At 44.0% G+C, this 22,751-nt stretch overlaps 1 protein-coding gene across 11 annotated transcripts in view; it reads left to right on the forward strand.

Annotated features, from left to right (window-relative positions):
* The window catches only part of LTBP1 (latent transforming growth factor beta binding protein 1), a 333,039-nt gene that overhangs the window by 20,790 nt on the left and 289,498 nt on the right, over nucleotides 1–22,751 (forward strand). For all 11 annotated transcript variants that reach the window (XM_008174460.4, XM_008174437.4, XM_042848435.2 and 8 more), the window contains exon 3: nucleotides 9,178–9,466. In XM_008174460.4, the coding sequence (XP_008172682.2) occupies nucleotides 9,178–9,466 (289 nt within the window). The remainder of the gene's footprint in view (nucleotides 1–9,177; nucleotides 9,467–22,751) is intronic.

The following is a 22,751-nucleotide window of genomic DNA, read 5'->3' on the forward strand; positions in this document are numbered from 1 at the left end:
CAACAAAAATGATGAAAGATTTAGAAAACATGACCTATGAGGGAAGATTGAAAAAACTGGGTTTGTTTAGTTTGGAAAAGAGAAGACTGAGAGGGAACATTACAGTTTTCAAGTACATAAAAGGTTGTTACAAGGAGGAGGGAGAAAAATTGTTGTTCTTAATCTCTGAGGATATGACCAGAAGCAATGGGCTTAAATTGCAGCAAGGAAGGTTTAGGTTGGACATTAGGAAAAGCTTTCTAACTGTCAGGGTGGTTAAGCACTGGAATAAACTGCCTAGGGAGGTTGTAGAATCTCCATCATTGGAGATTTTTAAGAGCAGGTTAGACAAACACCTGTCAGGAATGGTCTAGATAATACTGTACTTAGTCTTGCCATGAGTGCAGGGGACTGGACTAGATGACCTCTCGAGGTCCTTTCCAGTCCTGTGATTCAAATCAGTGATTTAAATAATTTTTATTTAAATTAATCCATTCTGACTGTGCTGGTATTGATCTTTGTAGTTTGCAACTAATGAGACACCCCTATTGCAGTATATTTTAGAAAAATAGCAGTAATGAAAATTACTTGAATTAAAACAACTTGCTTGTATCATAATGTTGACTTCAATGAGAATTACAGGCCCCCCAAAACTGCAGAATGTGGCCCTTTGTCTGTTGTGTTGTCAGTTACTATGTTTACCTACATGGCATTCTTTTTGTTTCTCCAGTAAATTAGGAATAAATTTGTCGGCAATCAACTGTGCAAGATTATATCAGAAGTTAATGCAAGACTTATTTCTATTTTACAATCCTTCTCCCAGTAATGAAACTAGAGATCAGTACAGCATCATTCCTATCATGAAACTTCTGCATCCTGGGTATCCATTGGGCCTAAAAATGGGGCCGGGAGAATAATTTGATCCAGAATTGCACTTTTCTAATGTTATGCATTGGGTATTTAGGTACTACACATTAAAATACATAGACCAATTGAGATTCTTTAAGACTGCACATGTACCTCCTTTACTGCATTGCACTGCACTGCACCAGCAGGCAACGTAGGACACCGGACACATCAAAGCCAAAAAAGTGCTTTCTGCCTACTTTAACAGAGAATGTGTCTAGTGAGAGAAAAGTCCTGGGGAGGTAGAAAACTGAGTTGGGGGCTACTGGAAAAGTAAGATGTTTTGCACCTCCCTTTAAAAAAAAAAAAAAAAAAAAAAGAAAACAGGATGAAGGGAAGCCATTTTACTTCTCCCCAGGGATTTTAAAACATAATCCAGTTGGCTGGTGTGTCGTCATATTTTAACTAATAGGTTAAAAACTTTATTTTATTTTTCAGATTAAACAAGTTTAAATAAAACCAAATAATAGAGTGAGCACAAACCATTCGTATCATCATAGGATTCACCAAGTGTAAGAGTTATCAGACAATATGCTGGCACAGGCATGTAAACAAAAAGAGAAAATTGAAAAATCACATGCTTTACAACAAAACTATTAGCATTAAGCTTAGAAAACAGAAACTTGGATTGATTTGGCATTCAATAGGTACAAAATGAGTGCAATTTACGTGCTAATGGAGCAAGAGAATGTAGCAGGATAAGCAGCCAAGGTGGAGATGTAAGATAAATCAGCTCTGCACTTCAATTTACCCCTGTACCACTCCCTGAACTCTGATGGCAAAATGAATCTCTGGGCAGAAGACCAGCACAAGGCCTTTCCACCACTTTTATCTCTCTTCAGCCTAAGGGCCTTAGGCTGGCCCTCTGCAGAAGGGTGAATTTCACCCACCACAAATCCAAAATCAGTGTAAAGTTTACTACTTTGCTACTTACCTTGCCATTTTCTGACTAATTTTATACCCACGTTACTTTATTATGTACATCACTGCTGAATTTTGGCCCTAGTACCCAATTTTGCTCATATTGAAACCAGTAGCAAAATTCCCATTGACTTCAAGAGGAGCAATGTTGGTCCCATGGTTTTGCTGTCAGATCTGTACTTTAACATTCCACATTTTAGAAACTCAACTTTATGGAAAATAATGGTGTTTAAACACAGTAATCGCTGCGCATCTAGTTGAAGTTAAATTGTAATAATTAGGTCATATTTGTGGCATGTTGCAGATGCCTGTCTTGGGTATTTATTTAAAAAAAAAAAAGCAATAACATTTTTAAGTGGGTATAAGGAAACAATAGACAGTTTTGGGATGTATTACAAATATGGCCTCCCATTTTGTCATCCTATGATCTGATAGCAGTCTGTGTTGTTATTCAGTAACTTCAATAAAAGGGCAGCTGGGAATTGCTGTGAAGATGTAATGCAACAATTTTTCATCTGCTGTTACTGATCACTTAAAAAACAATTTGGTTAAAATTTCTCCCCATAACGTGTATTAGGCATGCTGCTGCCTCTTCTTGTGTTATAAGAGGTGATAGTAGAGTAATGCAGTTTGCTCTGCAACGCTTCATATGTTTTATATACAAATTGGAGAAACTTTTTGGATTTATCCTGCTGTAAATGAGATCAGAATCTGGCCTGTGTGATTATAAATCAAAGATTTAAAGAATTTCAAAAATTACTTGGGTGAAAGAAGTTAAGCTGATTTTAAAACCAGAGTTCAAATTCTACTTGTATTAGTGTAAATCTAGAATAATTCCATTAACTTCAGTAGAGTTACTCAGGATTTATGTTTGTGTAGCTGGAGCAGAATTTGTGAGGAGGATCCAAATTCTTTCGGTATTTTTGGCAAAATTATGAATTTGTCATCTGGATTACCATTTCATTTATTTTTGAGAGTGGTAGGAGTTTTGTTTATATTCTCAGATGTCCTAGTTGATTGTTTTGTTATGTAGGCTTGGGCTGTTTTGGGTGGGTGGTTGTCTTAATTTTGTGTGCGTGTTTAAACTTGTTAAAGAGCCTAGAAGTTAGGATAGGTGATTTTAATATATTTTAGGTGTCAGTAGAACACAAATTTTCAGGGTTCATAAAATGTGACTGATTTTATATTTTTATCCCCGACTCCTACCCAGAATGGATGATATCTGTCTGTTTCTGTGTCTGCATAACTTTATCAGCTTTTATAAAGTGTCTATCACTATAGCATCTGGATGCTGTGTGGGGATTACAGAAAAATGGCATGATCTCTCCAGAGGGGCAGCTGTTCTCTGTCTTACTCTTGGGTTAGCCACTGAGCTCCTATCTACCAACAGGTGTGTTTAATAATGCTCTAGCTATGGAGGAGTAGCCGTGTGAGCTTCCCTTTTCCACCTGCATTATCTGGTGATTTCTGTTTGCAGCTCTCTGCCAAATCATGACATAAGGGGTCAATGTGAATCTATCCATATTGGTAGAGAAACAAAGCATTATGAAGAAATTTGGCATTTCCTTCATTAAGTGTCTTTTTGAACAAGGTAAAATACAGTGCAAGTAATTGCCCTCTGATTTGCTGAGCTAATGAGTATGACAGTTATCCAGTAGTTTCTATTTAATATCTTATGCTGTGTGGAGTGTTAAACTGGTGATGAGGTAGCCATTTTTATATTGTATCAAACAGAATTTCTGAAACTGATAATCCACATTCTTTGCTTCCTTTTTGTCTAGACACAGGCATTAATATACCCAGAAGTCCATTTATCCAGCAATAACAATGTACTTAAAATATAAGTGAAATAATTTCTTAAATTGTGATAAAGTCTTCTAGTGGTGAGACTGATAGATTTTCATTTCTTCATAGCAATGTTGACGTAAAGGATTTTAGATGGAAGTGGAAGAAGATTTGTGTATCAGAGTGGTCCAGTGTGGCCATTAATTGTGGAGTTCCACTTACTTTGTCATTAAACCTCCAGTTTGAAGAATATTGTGACATGCTTAGCAACTGTTAGATCTTCTGGATTTCTCCTTGAAATAAAAGGTCAAAGGTCTATTTATTCAAAGGCCATGTACATTGGCCAAACTGCACAGTTTCTATGCAAAAGAATAAATGGACACATCAGACATCAAGAATTGTAACATTTAAAAACCAGTAAGAGAGCACTTCAATCTCCCTGGACACTCAATAACAGACTTAAAAGTGGCAGTTCTTCAACAAAAAAGCTTCAAAAACAGACTTCAACGAGAAACTGCAGAACTGGAATTAATTTACAAACTGGACACCATCAAATTAGGCCTGAATAAAGACTGGGAGTGGATGGGTCACTACAAAAAGTAATGTTCCCTCTGCTGATACTCTCACCTTCTTATCAACTGTTGGAAATGGCCCACATCCACCTTGATTGCATTGACCTCATTAGCACTACAAAAGTAATTTTTCCTCTCTTGATATTCACCCCTTCTTGTCAGCTGTTGAGAATAGGCCACCTTAATTGAATTGGCCTCGTTAGCACTAACCCCCCACTTGGTAAGGCAACTCCCATGTTTTCATGTGCTGTGTGGGTGGGAATACTGCTTACTGTATTTTACAGTCCATGAATCTGATGAAGTGGGTTTTAACCCACGAAAGCTTGTGCCCAGATACATTTGTTAGTCTCTAAGGTGCCACAAGGACTCCTCGTTATTTTTGCTGATAGAGAATAACATGGCTACGACTCTGAAACCTGTAGTAAAAAGGATGTTGAGAAAACAAATACTGTGTTTCTTTTGTTCTCATTCTTCCATATTTAGGATGAGATTTTCAGAAGCACCAGAGGGACTTGTGCTCCTAAATACCTTTGGTGCTTTTGACAGTCTCCCCTTTAACAAATACTGGATTAGAATTAGAAAACTGGAATAAATTCATAAATTATGTATGCAGGCCTTTATCTTCAGGTTTGATTTGCATTCCAAATTCAGAAACATTCTTCACCACGTCTGCCCTCATCTTTCCCCAACCTTCTCATACATCATGATGTTTGGGGCAGCTGTCTTAGTCCTTTCAACTCACTCTTCTAGCTGTTTCACTACCCATTGTGATCCTGTCCCTTGTTAGCCCATGGCACTTTTTCTTTCAGCTCCACTTAGCAAGTTTTGTTGAAATGTTATTGGCAAAAATGCTATTAAAGATTCTAGACTGCATTTTCTAAATATGTGATATTTTTATTTGGGTTGTATAAGAATCACTTCGGCACTGTACACACTAGGAGGTTATTGCTGTTGTTGGAATAGTTTTAAATACAGTTGTTGATTATGAGTAAGATTGTGAGTCTGTCAGGGAAGGCACAGATTCTGTGACTTTCCGGGACCTCTATGACTTCTGCAGCGGCTGGTGCAGCTGGCTCAGGGGCTGCCTGAGTAACTTGGGTGGCTCCCCGGAAGCAATGACATGTCCCTCGGCGCCTAGGTGGAGGCATGGCCAGGGGGTGTCGCATGCTGCCTCCGCCCTGAGTGCTGGTTCCGCAGCTCCCATTGGCCATGCCGTGCCCCACCCCCAAGATTTAGTCAGGGGTATATAATATAAGTCATGGACCGGTCACGGGCTGTAAATTTTTGTTTACTGCCCATGACCTGTCCATGACTCTTACTAAAAATACCTGTGACTAAAACCTAGCCTTAATTATGCAACAATAATTTTGGGGATACCGTGGCAAATTAATAAAATCTGAGTCCAGAGGCAAAATGCAACTAAAATATTTAGTCATTAAGATTATTTGTTTTTATATTATATATTTGTTACTGTAAATCCTTATGCCATCTTTCTGAGAGAAGGAAAAAAATCTCTCCTAAATCAACCAAAATGTAAACAAACAAATATAAACAAACTTTGTATAAGGGACCATCTTTTTGTTCTCTTTGTATAGTGACCGGGACACGTGCTAAGCTATGACTGGGATTCCTGTCCACTACAGTAATACAAATAATAAACAATAACATAATATTTAATGTTGTATTCCTCTGGTATCAAACTTTCTTTAGCTATGTAAAGTTCAAGAGGAGATGTACCACCGAAGAACACATTTATTAAAGAACATGACAATATGGAAAACACATGCTGAGATTACATAAAATATTCTGATTCCAATTTAACACCCAGGTCATGCACATGTACCATTAGCTGAAAAATTCTAAGTGACTAGCACCCAAACAATCTTAATTCCACCCCACCTTTGTTTTAAATATTTTAAGGACCAATCCGACTTCCATGAAAGTCCCAAGTAGTCTTTCCTTTGACTTAAATGGGTATTCGCCCAGGGCCTTGCATATTTTTTTAACATAAATTTGGATAATTGAATATACTTATTATTCTGTGGTGTCAGATTTGATGGTTTGTTATGACCTAAACTGTTCCAATTTTAATATAGTGGACATCACTGATACCAGATTATAACATTATGTTTAGTCTATATTTAAAGAATAACTTTATCTCTAATGATATTAGGGGTATATACAATTATTATGCTCCAGAAGAAGATTGTAGTTTGACTGTGATTACATTCTACAATAATGGGGGCTGTAAGAAATTACCTTTAGATAGTTATTTGAATTATAGTAAGGTTGTTTAGTGCAATAAACTTTAATTTAAATTGAATTATTTTCAAAAGTAGCTGGTGACGCTCATTGAAGTGGGGGATGGGCTGTAACGTGATATGAGTTTTATAATAGATTCAAACAGAACAGCTCTTTGCTGAATAGACTGCAAGGTTGATTGGGAAAATAGGAGCACCATCCTTGGGTGCAACACAACAGTTCAAATAAAAATTACAGGCTTAAAACGAAAAATACATGTTAAGAGACCAGAGAAGAGCTGGAGCTGACCAAAAATAGCCAGTACTGCAGAGAAAGAAACCACTTTAAAATTCTGCAAATAAAATATTACTGGTAACACTGCAAAAAAGAAGTATCTATTTGCCAGTTAATGTTTGTTGGTTAAATGGGATTGAAATATTCTGGTTTAAGTGGGCTAATGAAAGAGATTACCCACACAGACCACTAGACTGTTTTGTTGCAACTCTCCCATAGCTGGAGATTTGTTATAGGAAGTTTACTGAATCAGGAGTAGCACAATTTTCATTAATCATTTTTTTTTCTCACATAAATTAATTATGATTAAGCAGGTGTTAGGCTGCTGCTGGCTTTGAAAAGCTGTCTGGCATTGCTAACTAACATAACTAGACATATTGAAAGATCTATTGAGACAGGAAGGAAGAAAAATGCAGAGATTATAGTATACATTATATGTCTGAAATTTGAAGACAATCATATTGTTTTAAAAAAAACCCTGCTTTTTAGTTTAGATGGAAATTGCTCCACCAACTTTACTACACATGGCATGAATCTTATTTCAAAAGGGGAAAGAACTGTTTTCTATTTTAGAAGAGACAGTGTTTTGTTTAAAAAGCAAACTACTTTGACAGAAACTGCACAAAACTATGTCCTCCACCAAAAAATAGGGAAAATTTCTACTTGCTGTTGGTTCAGAAAATTACAGCAAGGAAAAAACTCAGTGATCTTACATGATAGGTAGGATAATGTAACTATACATTTTGTTGCTTTATGTCATTGATTTACAATGCTGATACTGATATTTATTATTACTATCTAGAATTTTTTTTTTCCTTTTAAGGCCAAATTCTGGGCGTATGTGTCTGTAAGGGATGCAGTATATCAGTGGCTCTTAACCTTCCAGACTACTGCACCCCTTTTAGGATTCTGATTTGTCTTGTGTAACCCCAAGTGTCACCTCAACTGAAAGTTACTTGCTTACAAAATCCGACATAAAATTACTGAAAAAATTGCTTACTTTCTCATTTTTACCATATAATTATAAAATAAATTGACTGGAATATAAATATTATTATGCGTACATTTCAGTGTATAGTATATAGAGCAGTATAAAAAAGTCATTGTATGAAATTTTAGTTTATACTGACTTCGCTAGAGCTTTTTATGTGTCCTGTTGTAAACCTAGGCAAATATCTAGATGAGCTGATGTGCCCCCTGGAAGATGTCTGCGTACCGCAATGGTACCTGTACCTGGGGTTGAGCCCACTGCAGTATATTCTTACTGCCACCTGTACTGGTCCTTCTTTCACCAGGCTGACTGATCCTGATGTATAAGTGGGTGCAGTTTGGGATAGAAGGGAGTGGAGTGATGGACATCAGATTTGTTTTTAGAGGCTGGAGTTGGGCAGCAGGCAGCCACCTCTTAGAGGGTTTGTATACTGCAAGATTTGCAGATAATTGAGAGCCTGTTATGGCTACAGAACAGCTGGGGCCAGGATTTGCAGGGTTTGGTTATGTGTTTTCCAAGATGCTATAGATGCATTCAGTTAAAATTTTAGGGAAACAATATGGTCTAGTAGATTGAGCATGAAGGTGAGAACTTGGAGTCCCTGAGTTATAATCCTGACAGATCTAAATAATCATTTTGATAATGCTAAGAGGCTGGGTTTTGGAGACTGACATTCTCTGTCCTCGAGTTCTTTCTCAAGTGCTCTATAACTTGTGTCTTGTTTGTTCATGGGGGTATTACAGTACTTAGCTCTGAGGGAGGTTTTGCTGCAGTCTGTGACATATGCTTTGAATGCCGTTAAAGATTAATTATTGCTGTGCTTTTGCATCAAGGAAAGCTATTTTCTTGATGGTGTTGCTAGCTAGTGCTAGGACCACTTGTATGTATGTTTTTTTTTTACACTATTACTATGCATATGGATGTAAGAGGAGTTTTAGTCTCCGCTTTAGTGGAAGGAAATAGGTGAATCATTTAACCTTTCTGTTCCTCATTTTACTGATCTGTGAAATGAGTGGGACAATTCCCAATAGTGCATTGAATATTTGTAAAGAGAATCTGGTTCCTTGTGTCAATAGCAAAGTTATATAACTTGCACCAATTTGATTTTTAGTGGGTGTGCAAAATGTGTCCAATTTACACATTGAAAGGTGGAAAGCTGGGGAATGAAGCAGAAAGCTACTAACAGGAGGGTATATAATAAAAGTAGCCTTCCACAATTTATCTTGTACTGTATTCTTTGTTCATCAGCCTTCTGCCCGTCATCATGTAAGCATGCACCTTTAATGTCAAATCAATGTGAGTTACACATCTTTACCATATATACAGTTTATATCACTGCTGAATTTTGCCCATTTTGTTTTCAACCATTAGCTTTAATTCTGTCTTTGGGAAACTCTCTGTAATGTTGCCATTGTACTTTGGGGGAGGGTTGTTTGTTTCCATCGTGCTTTGCTTCACCGGTACTTTTTAAAATGTCTTTTTTCTTAGCTAACTGTTCGCCACCATGCCAAAATGGAGGGATGTGTCTGCGACCTCAGCTTTGTGTGTGTAAACCAGGGACCAAAGGGAACTCCTGTGAGGATACTGTCGTGCAAGATACTTCTTCCACTGGAGGCCAGGGCCCTGTGGCTCCACCATGGCCAATTCCTCAGCAGGCTGCTCAGCAGACTTTCTCTCAGAAGGTGCAGGTTCCACAGAAAGTCAGCTCTGTGGCTCAGATGATGTTCACTCTCAAGCAGAAGTCCCCTGTTGGATTACCTCAGCAACTGCAATCGCAGTAAGTTCCCCCCCCCCACGTACATTCTTTGTTTCTTTCTTTTAAAATATATTAGATTTAGGGAGATGCATAATTTAAAACAAAATATTATTCCTTGTAACTGTCTCTGCAAAGCTGAGAGGAGTTGTGTAAAAGTTGCTTTTTTTTTTAACCTCATTAGGTAGATCCACTGTGCCTTTTATAACATATGGGCCAAATCCATTCAATGTACTGGAGAAGTGCCATTAAAGTCAATGTGCCTGATTCTCTTCTCATTATGATTTTTACACTGATATAACTATGTTGATTTCAATGGAGTTTACTTTTAATTTACACCTGTGTAAGATGAAAATAAGGCCCAAAATGTCATGACTGAGTTTAATTGAGAACAGAATCCAGCGTGGTAGGACTACACACATGAACGAAGGGAGTAAAATTTTACCTTTACATTGTGCTCTGGTGGTTCTTGGCTTTTTCATTTATGATATGTCTTAACGGCTAGAAAAGTTTATTGCTTTTTCATGGTAAGGTTCACCGATCTGTCAGGATGGTTACTTCAGCCTGTTTGGAACTTGGGGGCAGAACCAGTCACTGGCAACAGGGGAATTTTCCCCTCCTGAAGTTCTCTCCAGTTTTTTCTGCCTCCACAGTGACTGGTGGCTCAACCAGGCCTCCCTGCTGCAGCACTTTTCTGAGGGAAATGCCAAACTTTATTTACAATGTTTAGATTAACAATTTGGCTCAATAATGTAGCTGTCTAATTCCGTGCTGTGTCCCAGGGCTGCGTTTACCTTTTGGGGAGACTTTCTCCTGCACTCTGCTTCCCCTCTGAGGCACGGTGCCCCTGTAGGTTTCAGGGAGAGCTCTATGCAGAGAAAACCCAGAGACAAAAGGCATGGTCTGTGTCTCCTGCCTGTTGTCTGATGCTTCTTGGGAGGGTGTAAGAGAGGGATAAGGATTTCCTGTCACACCTAAAAGATTGCTGCTGCTATGAGTCATCATGCCCTAATGTCCAGATTATTATTTCCATCTTCTGTTTAGGCTGCCATGCCTTGTCATCGCCTCTATCTCTTCCTCCAGCAGTTGTCTAAGGAATGAGGAGAAGGACAGCATCCCAGATATGGAAGAACTGGCAGGCAGTAAGGGGCCTCTTGGCCCACTGTAAAAGGGGTATGCCTGCACTGTTGTGCCCTCTGCCCTGATTTCCCTATCACAGATTCTCAGGAATAATCCAGAGGCTTATGCTCAATAACAACCCCCCTTTTTGAGGACTGATGCCCTTCTCACAGGAAACGGCACCGTCGACTTCGGGCCTGCAGAGGGGTCTGTTGAGTCTGGTGCTGTTGGACTCTCCTGCTAGAGAGCGCCAGGTGGAGGAGTTGGAGTTCCCTTCCACCCTGGATGCATTTCAGGTAGTCAGGGACCTGATTGCCATGATGGCACCACAGTCCTCCGCCAGGTGGGACAAACCTCTGGCACTGCAAGGCATGGCCCCATCCAGAGATAAGCCTGTGATGATGAGGCACTGCTCACTGTCCCCAAGTTACCATTCCCTGGCACCATCCTGCTTGGCACCGCTGTGTTTTTTGTGCTCTGAGTTCCAGTTATCGGACTCAGAGGCAGAGTCCTATTACTCCAGGTGCAGCCGGCACCGATCAGAGTGGCGCTGCTATAGACAAGAGGCAGGGATGGTGCCGTGGCCGGTGCCGTGGCCAGTGCAGTGGCAAGGGCCTTCGCAATGACCTTTCTGGACCCTGTGGGCATACCATCAAGCCCAGCGCACTTATTCCAGCAGCTCCCAGTCAATAGTTTTGGAAGGGCATGCCCCTTTACCACCCCGGAAACATCCCCAGTCACAAGGCACTGAGACGGCTTCAGACTCTGGCGCAGAGCCATGTCCGGGTCCCAACTCCAGCACCAAGGCCACTGCTGGTGCAGAGCAGGTCTCACCTAGCTTTTCTCCCAAAGGTCGTCTCTCAGTTTCATGCCAGTCAAGACATTTTTCTCCCAGTTTTTTTTACCCTAAGCCATACAGTTGGGAACAAAGACTCTGCTCTTTGGATGTTCGGCAAGCTTTGACCTTTTATATCGAACACACAAAGCCATTTCATAAGTCGAACCAGCTGTTCATCACAGTAGCAGACAGGATGAAGGGCCTCCTGATGTCTTCTCAAAGAATTTCATCGTGAATCACATCCTGTATCCGGGTATGTTATGGTTTGGCAAAGATACCTGCCCCTGCACTGATGGCACATTCTACAAAGGCACAGGCCTCCTCGAAGGCATTCCTGGCCCAGGTCCCAATTCAGGAGATCTGCAGGGCGGCAACATGGTCCTTGGTCCACACCTTCACTTTCTATTACGCTATCACCCAGTGTGCCAGGGATGATGCAGCATTCGGCAGAGCGGTGCTTCAATCAGCGATTCTATGAACTCTGACCCTGCCTCCTACATAAGGCTTGGGAGTCACTACTTGGAATCGACATGAGCAAGCACTTGAAGACAAAGTGGTTACCTATCTTCTCGTAAATGTTCTTCGAGATGTGTTGCTTGTGTCCATTCCAGGACCCACCTGCCTTCCCCTCTGTTCGAGTATTCACCAAGAAGGAACTGAAGAGGTGGCGGGTCAGTGGGGACCTGTATACACTGCTATGAAGGCGCAACTCCAGGGGGCTCCACAGCTGACCCAACGGGGACCGCTAGGGGAAAAACCTTCCGATGACTGTGCATGTAGCATGTGCACACCTACTTCGAATGGAAATGAGCAACACATTTCAAAGAACAGCAGGGCTGGTGCAAGGAAGTTTCATGCCCTAGGCGACACTTCCACCTTGCGCCCCCCCGCCCAGCCCTGTGGCAGCTCCCCGCCCCCCCCCATCCGCCTGAGGCACCCCCCTGCGACAGCTCTCCCGCCGGGGAGCCGTGCGACAGCTCCCCACCCCAGCTCACCTCTGCTCCGCCTCGTCCCTGAGCACTCCGCCCCCGCTCTAATTCTCCTCCCCTCTCAGGCTTGCGGTGCCAAACAGCTGATTGGCGCTGCAAGCCTGGGAGGTGGGAGAAGTGGAGCTGCGACCGCGCGCTTGGGGAGGGGCGTAGGAACGCTCGAAGACTTGATGCCTTTGGAAAAAAGGTTTATTCCTCCGCGAGTTTCCAGGTCAGAGTGGCCAACCACCAGGTGCTACTGCAGGGGTAGGCAACCTATGGCATGGGTGCCAAAGGCGGCACACGAGCTGATTTTTCAGTGGCACTCTCGCTGCCCGGGTTCTGGCCACAGGTCCAGGGGGCTCTGCATTTTAATTTAATTTTAAATGAAGCTTCTTAAACATTTTAAAAACCTTATTTACTTTACATACAACAATAGTTTTGTTATATATTATAGACTTATAGAAAGAGACCTTCTAAAAATGTTAAAATGTATTATTGACACGCGAAACCTTAAATTAGAGTGAATAAATGGAGACTTGGCACACCACTTCTGAAAGGTTGCCGACCCCTGCGCTACTGAGCTGCTATGACTTTAACCTCTGGGGGTCCCTTCCCAAGTTTGAACCCCTCCTTCAAGACAAGGACGGGAAGGACTTCCGGATCTTGGTGGATGAGGGTGTGGCGGCGGCAAAGGCGACACTCCAGGCGGCTTCAGATGCAGTGGACACAGCCGCCCGTTCGATGACTGTGGCAGTCTCCATGCGGAGGGCGTCGTGGCTCTCACTCTCGGGGCTGTCAGTGGAGTCCCAGTCCGTTATGCAGGACCTGCCATTTGACGGCAGGGATTTGTTTGCGGAACAAATGGACACGCGTCTGCATGGGATGAAGGATTCCCATACGACCCTGCAGACGCTAGGCCTGTATGTCCCACCCTCCAAAGACAAGACCAGGCCTCAAACCTCTGCTCCTCCGGCTCGGGGAAGATACAAGCCCCCACCTAAGAGGCAGAGAGAGCAGAGGCGTCGGTCCCGACGCCAATCCCGTTCGACCCCACGACCTGGGCCCTCGAAGGCCAAGAGACTAGGGAAATGGCGTTTTTGACTTGTTGCAGGGGATCACTGGGCCTGTTGCCAGTGTACCCCTCCCACCCCCCCCAGTTAATAAAGTTGAGTTTTAGGGACCGTTTATTGGCATTCCGACTGCAATGGTCCCGTATAACGTCGGACCGATGGGTCCTCAGCACCATCTCTCAAGGGTACAGGTTGCAGTTCGTTTTGCCCCCAACCCACCATCCTCCGTCCAGGGAGCCGGCCGGGGACCCAGAGCATGCCCTCCTCCTCAGTCAGGGAAAGTGTATGGCGATGGTGGCGGCCCACCTCAGGAGAAAAGAGCTGCAGATCTTCCCCTACCTCGACGACTGGCTGCTCAAGGGCAAGTCTCAGCCTCAGGTGCAGGAGCAGATGACCTTCCTGCTAAACACCTGTGCAGCTCTGGGCCTAGTGGTGAACAAGGAGAAATCCACGTTAGTCCCGGTTCAGTGCATAAATTTCATAGGAGCGCTGTTGGATTCCCGGGTGGCCATGGCCTCCCTCCCACGGGACAGATTCGAGACGCTCAAAGCTCTCATCGCCTCGGTCACTGCCTTTCCGGTAACCATGGCACGAGTGTGCCTTCAAATCCCTAGGCCATATGGTAGCATGCACCTATGTGGTGCGACATGCCAGGCTCCAGATGAGGCCCCTTCAGCTTTGGCTGGCCTCCCGGTACTCCCAGGCCAGAGACGGCCTGGGCAAGGTAGTCACGATGCCGCCAACGATGGTGGCAGACCTGCAATGGTGGTACCCTGGAGCATGTTGCTCAGGAGGGATCCCCTTCCGAGAGCCCCCTCCCTCACTAGATCTAGTGTCGGATGCCTCGGACCTGGGCTGGAGAGCCCACGTGGGGGACTTCAGGACCCAGGGTATGTGGTCACCCGAGGAACTGACCCTGCACATAAATGTCACGGAGCTCAGGGCCATACGCCTGGCGTGCGTGGCTTTTTTTCCAGCACGTAGAGAAGGTGGTCAGAGTCCTTACGGACAATATGACCGCCATGTATTATGTCAACAAGCGGGGGGCACGTGTTCCCGGGCTTTATGCCAGGAAGCCCAGCTCCTGTGGGAGTTCTGTATAACCCACAACATCCTCCTGCAGGCCTTTTACCTGCCTGGCAAGAGCAACATGCTTGCAGACCGCCTGAGCAGGGTTTTCTCCCAACAGCATGAGTGGTCCCTGCACAGGGAGGTGGCCAGGTGGATCTTCCTACAGTGGGGTACTCCCCAGGTAGACTTGTTCTCCATCACCCAGAATCGCCAGCGTCTCCGATTCTGCTTCAGAGCAGGAGAAGGCGACGGTGTGATATCGGATGCGTTCCTCCTCCCATGGTCGGGACCCCTGTTGTACGCCTTCCCACCCTTCCCCCTGATAGGCAGGGTCCTACAGAAGGTGATGTCAGACGGGGCACAGGTTATCCTCATAGCCCTGGACTGGGCCCATCAGCATTGGTATGGGACCCTACTGCAACTCTTGGCGGCCCCCCTCTCAGGCTGCCGCTCCGCCTGGACCTCCTCTCCTAGGGGGAAGGTCGTCTCCTCCACCCCCACCTGGCTGCATTCCATTTGACAGCGTGGCTGCTCCGTGGTTGAATGAGGAAGGGAGATGTTCTGAGGATGTGAGACAGGTCCTGCTGGAGAGTAGGAAACCCTCCACATGTCGAACCTACCTAGCCAAATGGTATCGGTTCTCCATGTGGGCGAGGGATAGAGGTTCCTCTCCCTCTTCCACATCTATCCAGCTTGTCCTCAATTACCTCCTGTCCCTTAGGACCCAGGGGCTGGCGCCCTCCTCTGTCAGGGTACACCTAGCGGCCATCTCAGCTTTCCACCCCCAGGTGCAAGGCTTTTCGGTTTTCTCACATCACATGATGTCCCGGTTTCTAAAGGGATTAGATCGGGCATTTCCTTACGCCAGACTCCTGGTCCCACTTTGGGATCTGAACCTAGTGCTTTCATGCCTCACAGGGCCAACTTTCAAGCCTCTAGCCACGTGTTTGTGGTCCCACTTATCATCAAAAGTGGTGTTCTTAGAGGCTATCACCTCAGCCCGCTGGGTCTCTGAGCTCAGGGCCCTGACCTCTGAACCACCGTATACAGTCTTCCACAAGGACAAGGTTCAGCTGCGCCCTCACCCCGCCTTTTTGCCAAAGGTAGTCTACGTTTTTCACATGGATCAGGATATATTCCTCCTGATCCTCTGTCCGAAGCCCCATTCCTCCAATGAGGAACGACGCCTGCACGTGTTAGATGTGTGTAGAGCGCTGGCTTTTTACTTACAGAACCGGGCCTTTTAGGAAGTCCCCCCCCCCCCCCCCCCCCCGGCTGTTCATTGCATCGGCTGAGCGCATGAGTGGGCGACCGGTCTCCACCCAGCGGATCTCCCGCTGGATCCCCTTGTGCATTCGCACCTGTTATGACCTGGCAGGGGTGCCCCCGCCTCCTATAGTGAAGCATCATTCGACGAGAGCTCAGGCCTCATCAGCGGCCTATGTGGCTCATGTCCCTATTCAGGACATATGTAGTGCTGCTACGTGGTTCTCTGTCCACACCTTCTCCTCGCATTATGCAATTGTCTCCCAAATGAGGGATGACGCCGGGTTTGGTAGGGCGGTGCTCCGCCCAGGTAACCCTTAATACTTAACACTCCTACCCATCTCCATCAGGTATAGCTTGGAGTCACCTACAGTGGAATACACATGAGCAATCGCTCGAAGAAGAAAGGACAGTTACCTGTTCCGTAACTGGCGTTCTTCGAGATGTGTTGCTCAGGTGTATTCCACGTCCTGCCCTCCTTCCCTTTTGTCTGAGTTGTCTGGCAAGAAGGAACTGAGGGTGGGGGGAGCACGCAGCCCCCTTTATGCCGTGATATACAGGCGCCACTCCAGGGGTCACAGCAGTGCTCCTCCGGTACGGGTACTGCTAAGGGAAAAACTTCCGGCACCGGTGCATGTGGCGAGCATGCACACCTATAGTGGAATACACCTGAGCAACACATCTCGAAGAATGCCAGTTACGGAACAAGTAACTGTCCTTTATGAGAAGGCAGCTGGGAAAAAACGGTTACCTATCTTAGTGATACAATGGGAAACTTTATGGAACATGGAGGGTATTCAGGAGTCAAGGAGAAGAGTAAATTAACAATCCTGACTCCTGCCAGACACTACAGAAAGGAATACAGCTCACATGACAAGCTGAAGCAGTCCATGGAGTACAACAGGAGAAAATACCTGTTTGCAAGAGGTAGCTAGAAGAAGGGCAGGGTCAGTAGCTTCCCACTGTTGCATCAGAGCTATAAGCAGGACTCCAAATTAGCTTTACCTGGAATTAGGCCCCCCAGTTAGTACCAGGCTCTCTCAATTTGGGAGCAAAAGAGCTTACATGTAGCTTTCACTAAATGAAATCACTGGACGTTGCCCAGAGGGGGTACCCAATGGAGCTGTACAAGAATTACAGGAACAGCTTTGTCCCATTCGCAGTCTCAGCAAACCATGGAAAGGTCACAACATGAATGAAATCATCCATCATCTACTTCACGTCAGAGCACGGCAACCTGTTTCCCATCCTGTTTTTATCCCCTGAGAATCAGGGCTCTGCTCTGCTTGTTGCTATCTGAAACATCTAAATAAGTTCCTCATGGAGGCTTGTCTTCAAAGTGTTCCCATTTTGCCATCCTCAGACAATTCTTATGTTTTGCAGATGGATGGCAGCTTTTTTCTTTTCCCAGCTATGATTATTACCATTACATCTGCTCCCAGGATCCCTCTCCATGATCATGGTAGCAATAATATTGGCTTTAGGGAAGAAGAAAATTCACTTAAATCTTCCTGGACAATTTTTTCTCAGCAAAATTCTGAACAGATTGAAGCTTGAAGCCAACAAAGTATCTTGGATTCAAGACAAAACAGACACGTGGTCCAAGAGAAGTCCATTCTAGGTCTGTGTTGAGGATACAAGGTCTCATCTCTGAAGAATTTTAACAGAAGATGAAGATTGCCGTAACTGAAAACAAATGGTGTCACAGAAACAAAAATTCAATTCTTATTGGAGCCTGTTGGGAATTCTGATCTCATACACAGGGATGCTTTTATGATACAGAGTTCATAATATACCTGTCTAGTAATTCTAGGCATTCCCGCCTCATCTCTCCTTATCTCATCCATTGGCAGAGATCTAGTTCCAGTTGTATATTCTCTGCTCCTACAACTGGTGAATGCAGAGAATCAGGGTGTTTTTTTTCTTTTTTTTTTCTTTTTTTTTTTTTAAGGGATCTTCCCAATTCAGTTCAAGGAATTGGTACCAGAAGGAGAGAGCACGGTATCCACCATTTGGAACACAATGATTCATTGAATTCTCAGAGCTTTGCTTCGTCCATGGATAACAGACCTGTTCTGGTCATGACAGTCAATGAGTCTGATTGTGTTCTTCTTTCCAGTTATTATGAAAACTCTATCAGCTCTACTCCAGAGAAGTTCTCCTGTTCTAGGTAGAGCAAAATTTCCTATTTCTATGTGCACTGCTCACCAAAGGAGAGATGAACTCCAAGACTTGCATGGTAGAAGTTAGGTTGGCAGAGTGATTCTGACACCCAGAAATATTTCATTTATTTAAAAAAAAATTTTTTTTAAGTCAATTTGGAGGGCTGGTGACCAATCTCTTTGGATCTGGAAACAGTAAAGTATCCTGCTTCTCTGAATGTCAGGACCTGTGATGCGAGATCATGAATGACATCTTGCAAAGCCAGGCAAGGTCCAAGCTATGTGCCTTCCTATCTATTCCACTGATCTCCTGGGGAATACAAAAGATAGAAGTGAGAGAATAGTAGTGATATGGTTTCTGACTTTTCGGTTAACCTAGAGCCTGATTCACCTAGCTTTGGACCTTCAGATGTGTCTGCGTCACAGAAGAGCTCTGCTACTGCAAGACCAATCCTCCACTGGGGACCAGACAGATTTATTTGAATGAAGTGATTATTGGTCTCATTGACCCCAAAAGAGAAGTGAACAAATAGAACATATTCTACTGACTGGTGCAAAGTCCATAGTTTAACTGCCATGTTAAAGCCTTGAGTGGCCATAGTCCGGAGGGCTTTATTGTGGCTGTATAAGAGTGTCCAAGGAAAAAGGTCAAGTCTCTGTAGTATAATGCTCTCAGCATGTTCAAGAGAAAAGAGTTTTTGTACAGATCCCTATTTTATATGCTTCCTTAGGATGCCAACTTTATCCAACCATGCAAGGTCATAGAGCATGATCTTGGAACCTCATTTTGCTCTGAACAACACTATCTATATTGAAGCGCTGCAGAAGGTGATGTTATGTTTCCTACCCTCTAGGGTAGGCCTCCAAGAGCATACTGCCTAAAATCACATGAGTATTCTTTATTGGAAGTTGGGAACTTTCTCTAACTAAACCCATTAATGTACTTTTAAATCACTTTGGTAGTCCCTCACAACTGTCATAGCATTCATTTCCAAATTACATTCAAGAAAAATTCCTCTTTTGGTTAAGTTTCAAAGTTCAGTCCTTAGGAACAATGCAATATCAGGGCAGAGTAGTGATGACTGCTGTACTGAGATCTGCTAGATAGCCATTAGTTAACCAAATTCTACATATTGGTCATCCAATCTTAGTGAATGACTTTTCCTTTCTTTTGGCTGAAGTCTTCTTTGGGCCTTTATATTAAGGGGAGGATGGAGGAGATATTTATATGTAATCTACTTCATTTTGGATGTGGCATAGAATGTTTTGGACCTTGAGGTTCTATACAGTTCCTTTCTTATCTTTTGTTGTGGTCCTGTTTAGCATATGATCTCCGCTGTGCTTGAATCATATTCTTGTTAGATTTTATCTGTTATTTGCTATTCTTAGCAGTTTTAGGTATTTTAGATACTTTGTCTAGTGTTTTTAGCTTTTTTTTTTTTTTTTCCTGTGGCTAGAACACTTGGCTCCATGGCTAGCTCTGTCTTGGTGTTGATCACATTGCGGAGCTGAGAAAGAGGTTCAAAAGGTGACCTGATATAGTTTCTGAATCCAGTGCCCACACCAGGAGTGATTCTTTCTGGGAGACATAAGAACGGCCATACCAGGTCAGACCAAAGGTCCATCTAACCCAGTATCCTGTCTTCCGACAATGGCCAATGCCAGGTGCCTCGGAGGGAATGAACAGAACGTGTCATCATCAAGTGATCCATCCCCTGTCACCCTTTCCCAGCTTCTGGCAAACAGAGGCTAGGGACGCTATCCCTTCCCATCCTTGCTAATAGCCATCTATGGACCTGTCCTTCATGAATTTATCTAGTTCTTTTTTGAACCCTGTTATAGTCTTCGCCTTCGCAACATCCTCTGGCAAAGCGTTCCACAGGTTGACTGTGTTGTGTGAAGAAATACTTCCTTTCTATTCCTCCTAACTGATGTGTGAGGTGTGTCTGCTCTTTATTCTAAGGGCCTACAAGGATCAACAAGTGACATGTCAGACCTTCCTGATTAGGAAACCCTTGTATGTGGACTAGGGCTGGTTCAACATTTTTAATCTAAACTGTTTTTTGAGGAAATATTGGGTTTTTAGCTCTGATTTTTTGTGTGTGTGAAAAAAGTGTCTGCTTTCCACAGAAAAATTTTGATTTCTCACCCCCCCCCCATGAAAACCCCAAAATACTTAGATTTGAAATGCTGCTGCGCCTCATGGCAGTTGTAATTTGATTGCCTCATCATGACCCCATTTTCCTCTATGGGCTGGGCTCTCTGGCCAGTCTACATCTTCCATGATGCACGAAGGCCAGGGACTCCCCAATGCAATGTTACCCCTCTCCAAGAGATACCGATTGACCTGCATCATGAGAAATGTAGTTGGGTCAGGGAGCCTGGCCTATAGAGGAGTATTGGAGTGTGAAGCACCTGATCTACAAGTCCTGTGAGGCACCACAGCAGTATTTCCAAATAGAAAATTTTAAGTTTTTGACAATTTTTTTTCAGTATTTGAATTGTTGATCAACTCCAGTGGACCCATTAGGTGACCATGACCGTTGTTCCATGAAGAATTCTAGTCGGTTATCTTTGACTTCCAAAAGCCTAAACGCAAAGGCTTAGAAGTCATTTACTACAGTTTTGACACCGCTGCTGACCATGAAGCTCAGTTCCATGACTAGAGAGATTCTGCCTGAGAAAAAGAAGGCTAAGTTCACAAAGGCTTTGAATAGTGCCATGCTCTCTGCAGTATCAAGGCTTTGATCCCTGGTATTGCCAACCTCAAGAGATCAAAAATCATGAGTGGCCCAAAAAATCATAACAAGGAGTCCGGTGGCACCTTAAAGACTAACAGATTTATTTGGGCATAAGCTTTCGTGGTAAAAAACCCACTTCTTCAGATGCATGGAGTGAAAGTTACAGATACAAGCATAAGTATACTGGCACATGAAGAGAAGGGAGTTACTTTACAAGTGGAGAACCAATGTTGAAGGCCAATTCAATAAGGGTGGATGTGGTCCACTCCCAATAATTGATGAGGAGGTGTCAATACCAAGAGAGGGAAAATTGCTTTTGTAGTGAGCCAGCCACTCCCAGTCCCTATTCAAGCCCAAATTAACGGTGTTAAGTTTGCAAATGAATTGAAGCTCTGAAGTTTCTCTTTGAAGTTTTTTGTTGTTGTTGTTTGTTGTTGCAGGATGGTTACTTTTAAATCTGTTGTTGAATGTCCAGGGAGATTGAAGTGTTCTCCTACTGTCTTTTGTATGTTACCATTCCTGATGTCTGATTTGTGTCCATTTATCCTTTTACGTAGAGACTGTCTGGTTGGCCAATGTAAATGGCAGAGAGGCACTGCTGGCACATGATGGCATATATCACATTAGTAGATGTGCAAGTGAATGAGCCCCTGATGGTGTGGCTGATGTGCTTGGGTCCTATGATGGTGTCACTAGAGTAGATCTGGCGACAGAGTAGGCAACAGGGTTTGCAACGGGGTTTGTTACAGGGATTGGTTCCTGGGTTAGTGTTTCTGTGGTGTGTAGTTGCTGGTGAGCATTTGCTTCAGGTTGGGGGGCTGTCTGTAAGTGAGGATTGAGATTTTTTAAAAATAGAAAACTATACTGTGGGGTTTTGGGGGTTTTTTTTGGTCTTTTCCTATCATGAGAGAGAGAATTGGTTTTGCTCACTTTCCCAAATTTATTGGGTAAGGTAAGTCTTGCACCTGCTGAAAGAGCTTTGACCCCCACATTTACCATCACCTGCCCAGCCATTAATTCTGCCTCTGTCTAGCCCCTGCTCCATCAGTTCAGGCCCATTCAGGTCACTTCCTGAGCTCCAACGCCAGTTCTGGTCCATCAATTCAACTGCCCACCCCCACTGGTTCAACCCCCCATCTCTATGCAGGATGTGGGGAGGAGCAGAAGAGCTGGGAGAGAGCTCAGCCTGCAGCAGCTCTGGTTGGTTATACTGTGCCAGGAGGCGGGCAAGTGGGGTGGATAGCCAGTCAGAGGGCTCAGATTCAGTAAAGGGTGTCTCTTCCCCCTTCCCCATCCTCCCTCTTGGGTCATCATGAGACTGGCTCCAGTCCTGGCAAAAATCACATCACTCATGAAAAAAGATCACAAGAGTTGGCACCACTGGATACGCTCCCTGGCTCTGACATTGATGGGAGTCATCCAGTGTCATTCCATTGATGCCAGTGATTAGTAAGGGGATCGTGCAGGGTCATTATGCCGAGGGTACCTGTGACACCTGATTAGCTGAAAGAAGCCTCTCAACTAATTTTCAAGTCTTCAGACCAACAGGCTCCTTTGGATTATGTTACATGTAAACCATAGTTTCACTTTCCTCCACGTTCTCTTAGAACACGAACTAATAGGAAATGGAGTGGGGAGAATTTCTTGGAGCCCAGAAGGTCAGCGCACACCAAGAAAAAAAAGCATCATTTTTAGGATTGGAGATTGGATCTAGAGTCCTCTGTACCGTGGATTATGGTTCTGAGTTATTTATTTATCTCTCCAGTGCACATCCCTATTGTGCCTACTGTTTCCCCAGTACTGAAGCCCTGTTGCACCAGCTGCAGGGCCTAGTCATGCACAGATGGATCCATTGGGAATCAGGCTACTCATCTCCCCATTATGAGCTTTCAGTTCTGGGGGAGGTCCAAATTGGCCTTCGTTCCATCTGGGATGGATTTTGAGTCCCCTTTGGACAACTCTTGGAACAAGAGGGCTGTTGGCCCTAGGTGTAAGAACCTGCAGGGCTGGAATCTGGGACCGTGGATGTTCTGGGCTGCTGACACCTTCGCATCGCCGTGGGACACTTAGG

The sequence above is a fragment of the Chrysemys picta genome, chromosome 3 (genome assembly GCF_011386835.1).
Source record: "Chrysemys picta bellii isolate R12L10 chromosome 3, ASM1138683v2, whole genome shotgun sequence".
NCBI classification, from domain to species: Eukaryota; Metazoa; Chordata; order Testudines; family Emydidae; genus Chrysemys; species Chrysemys picta.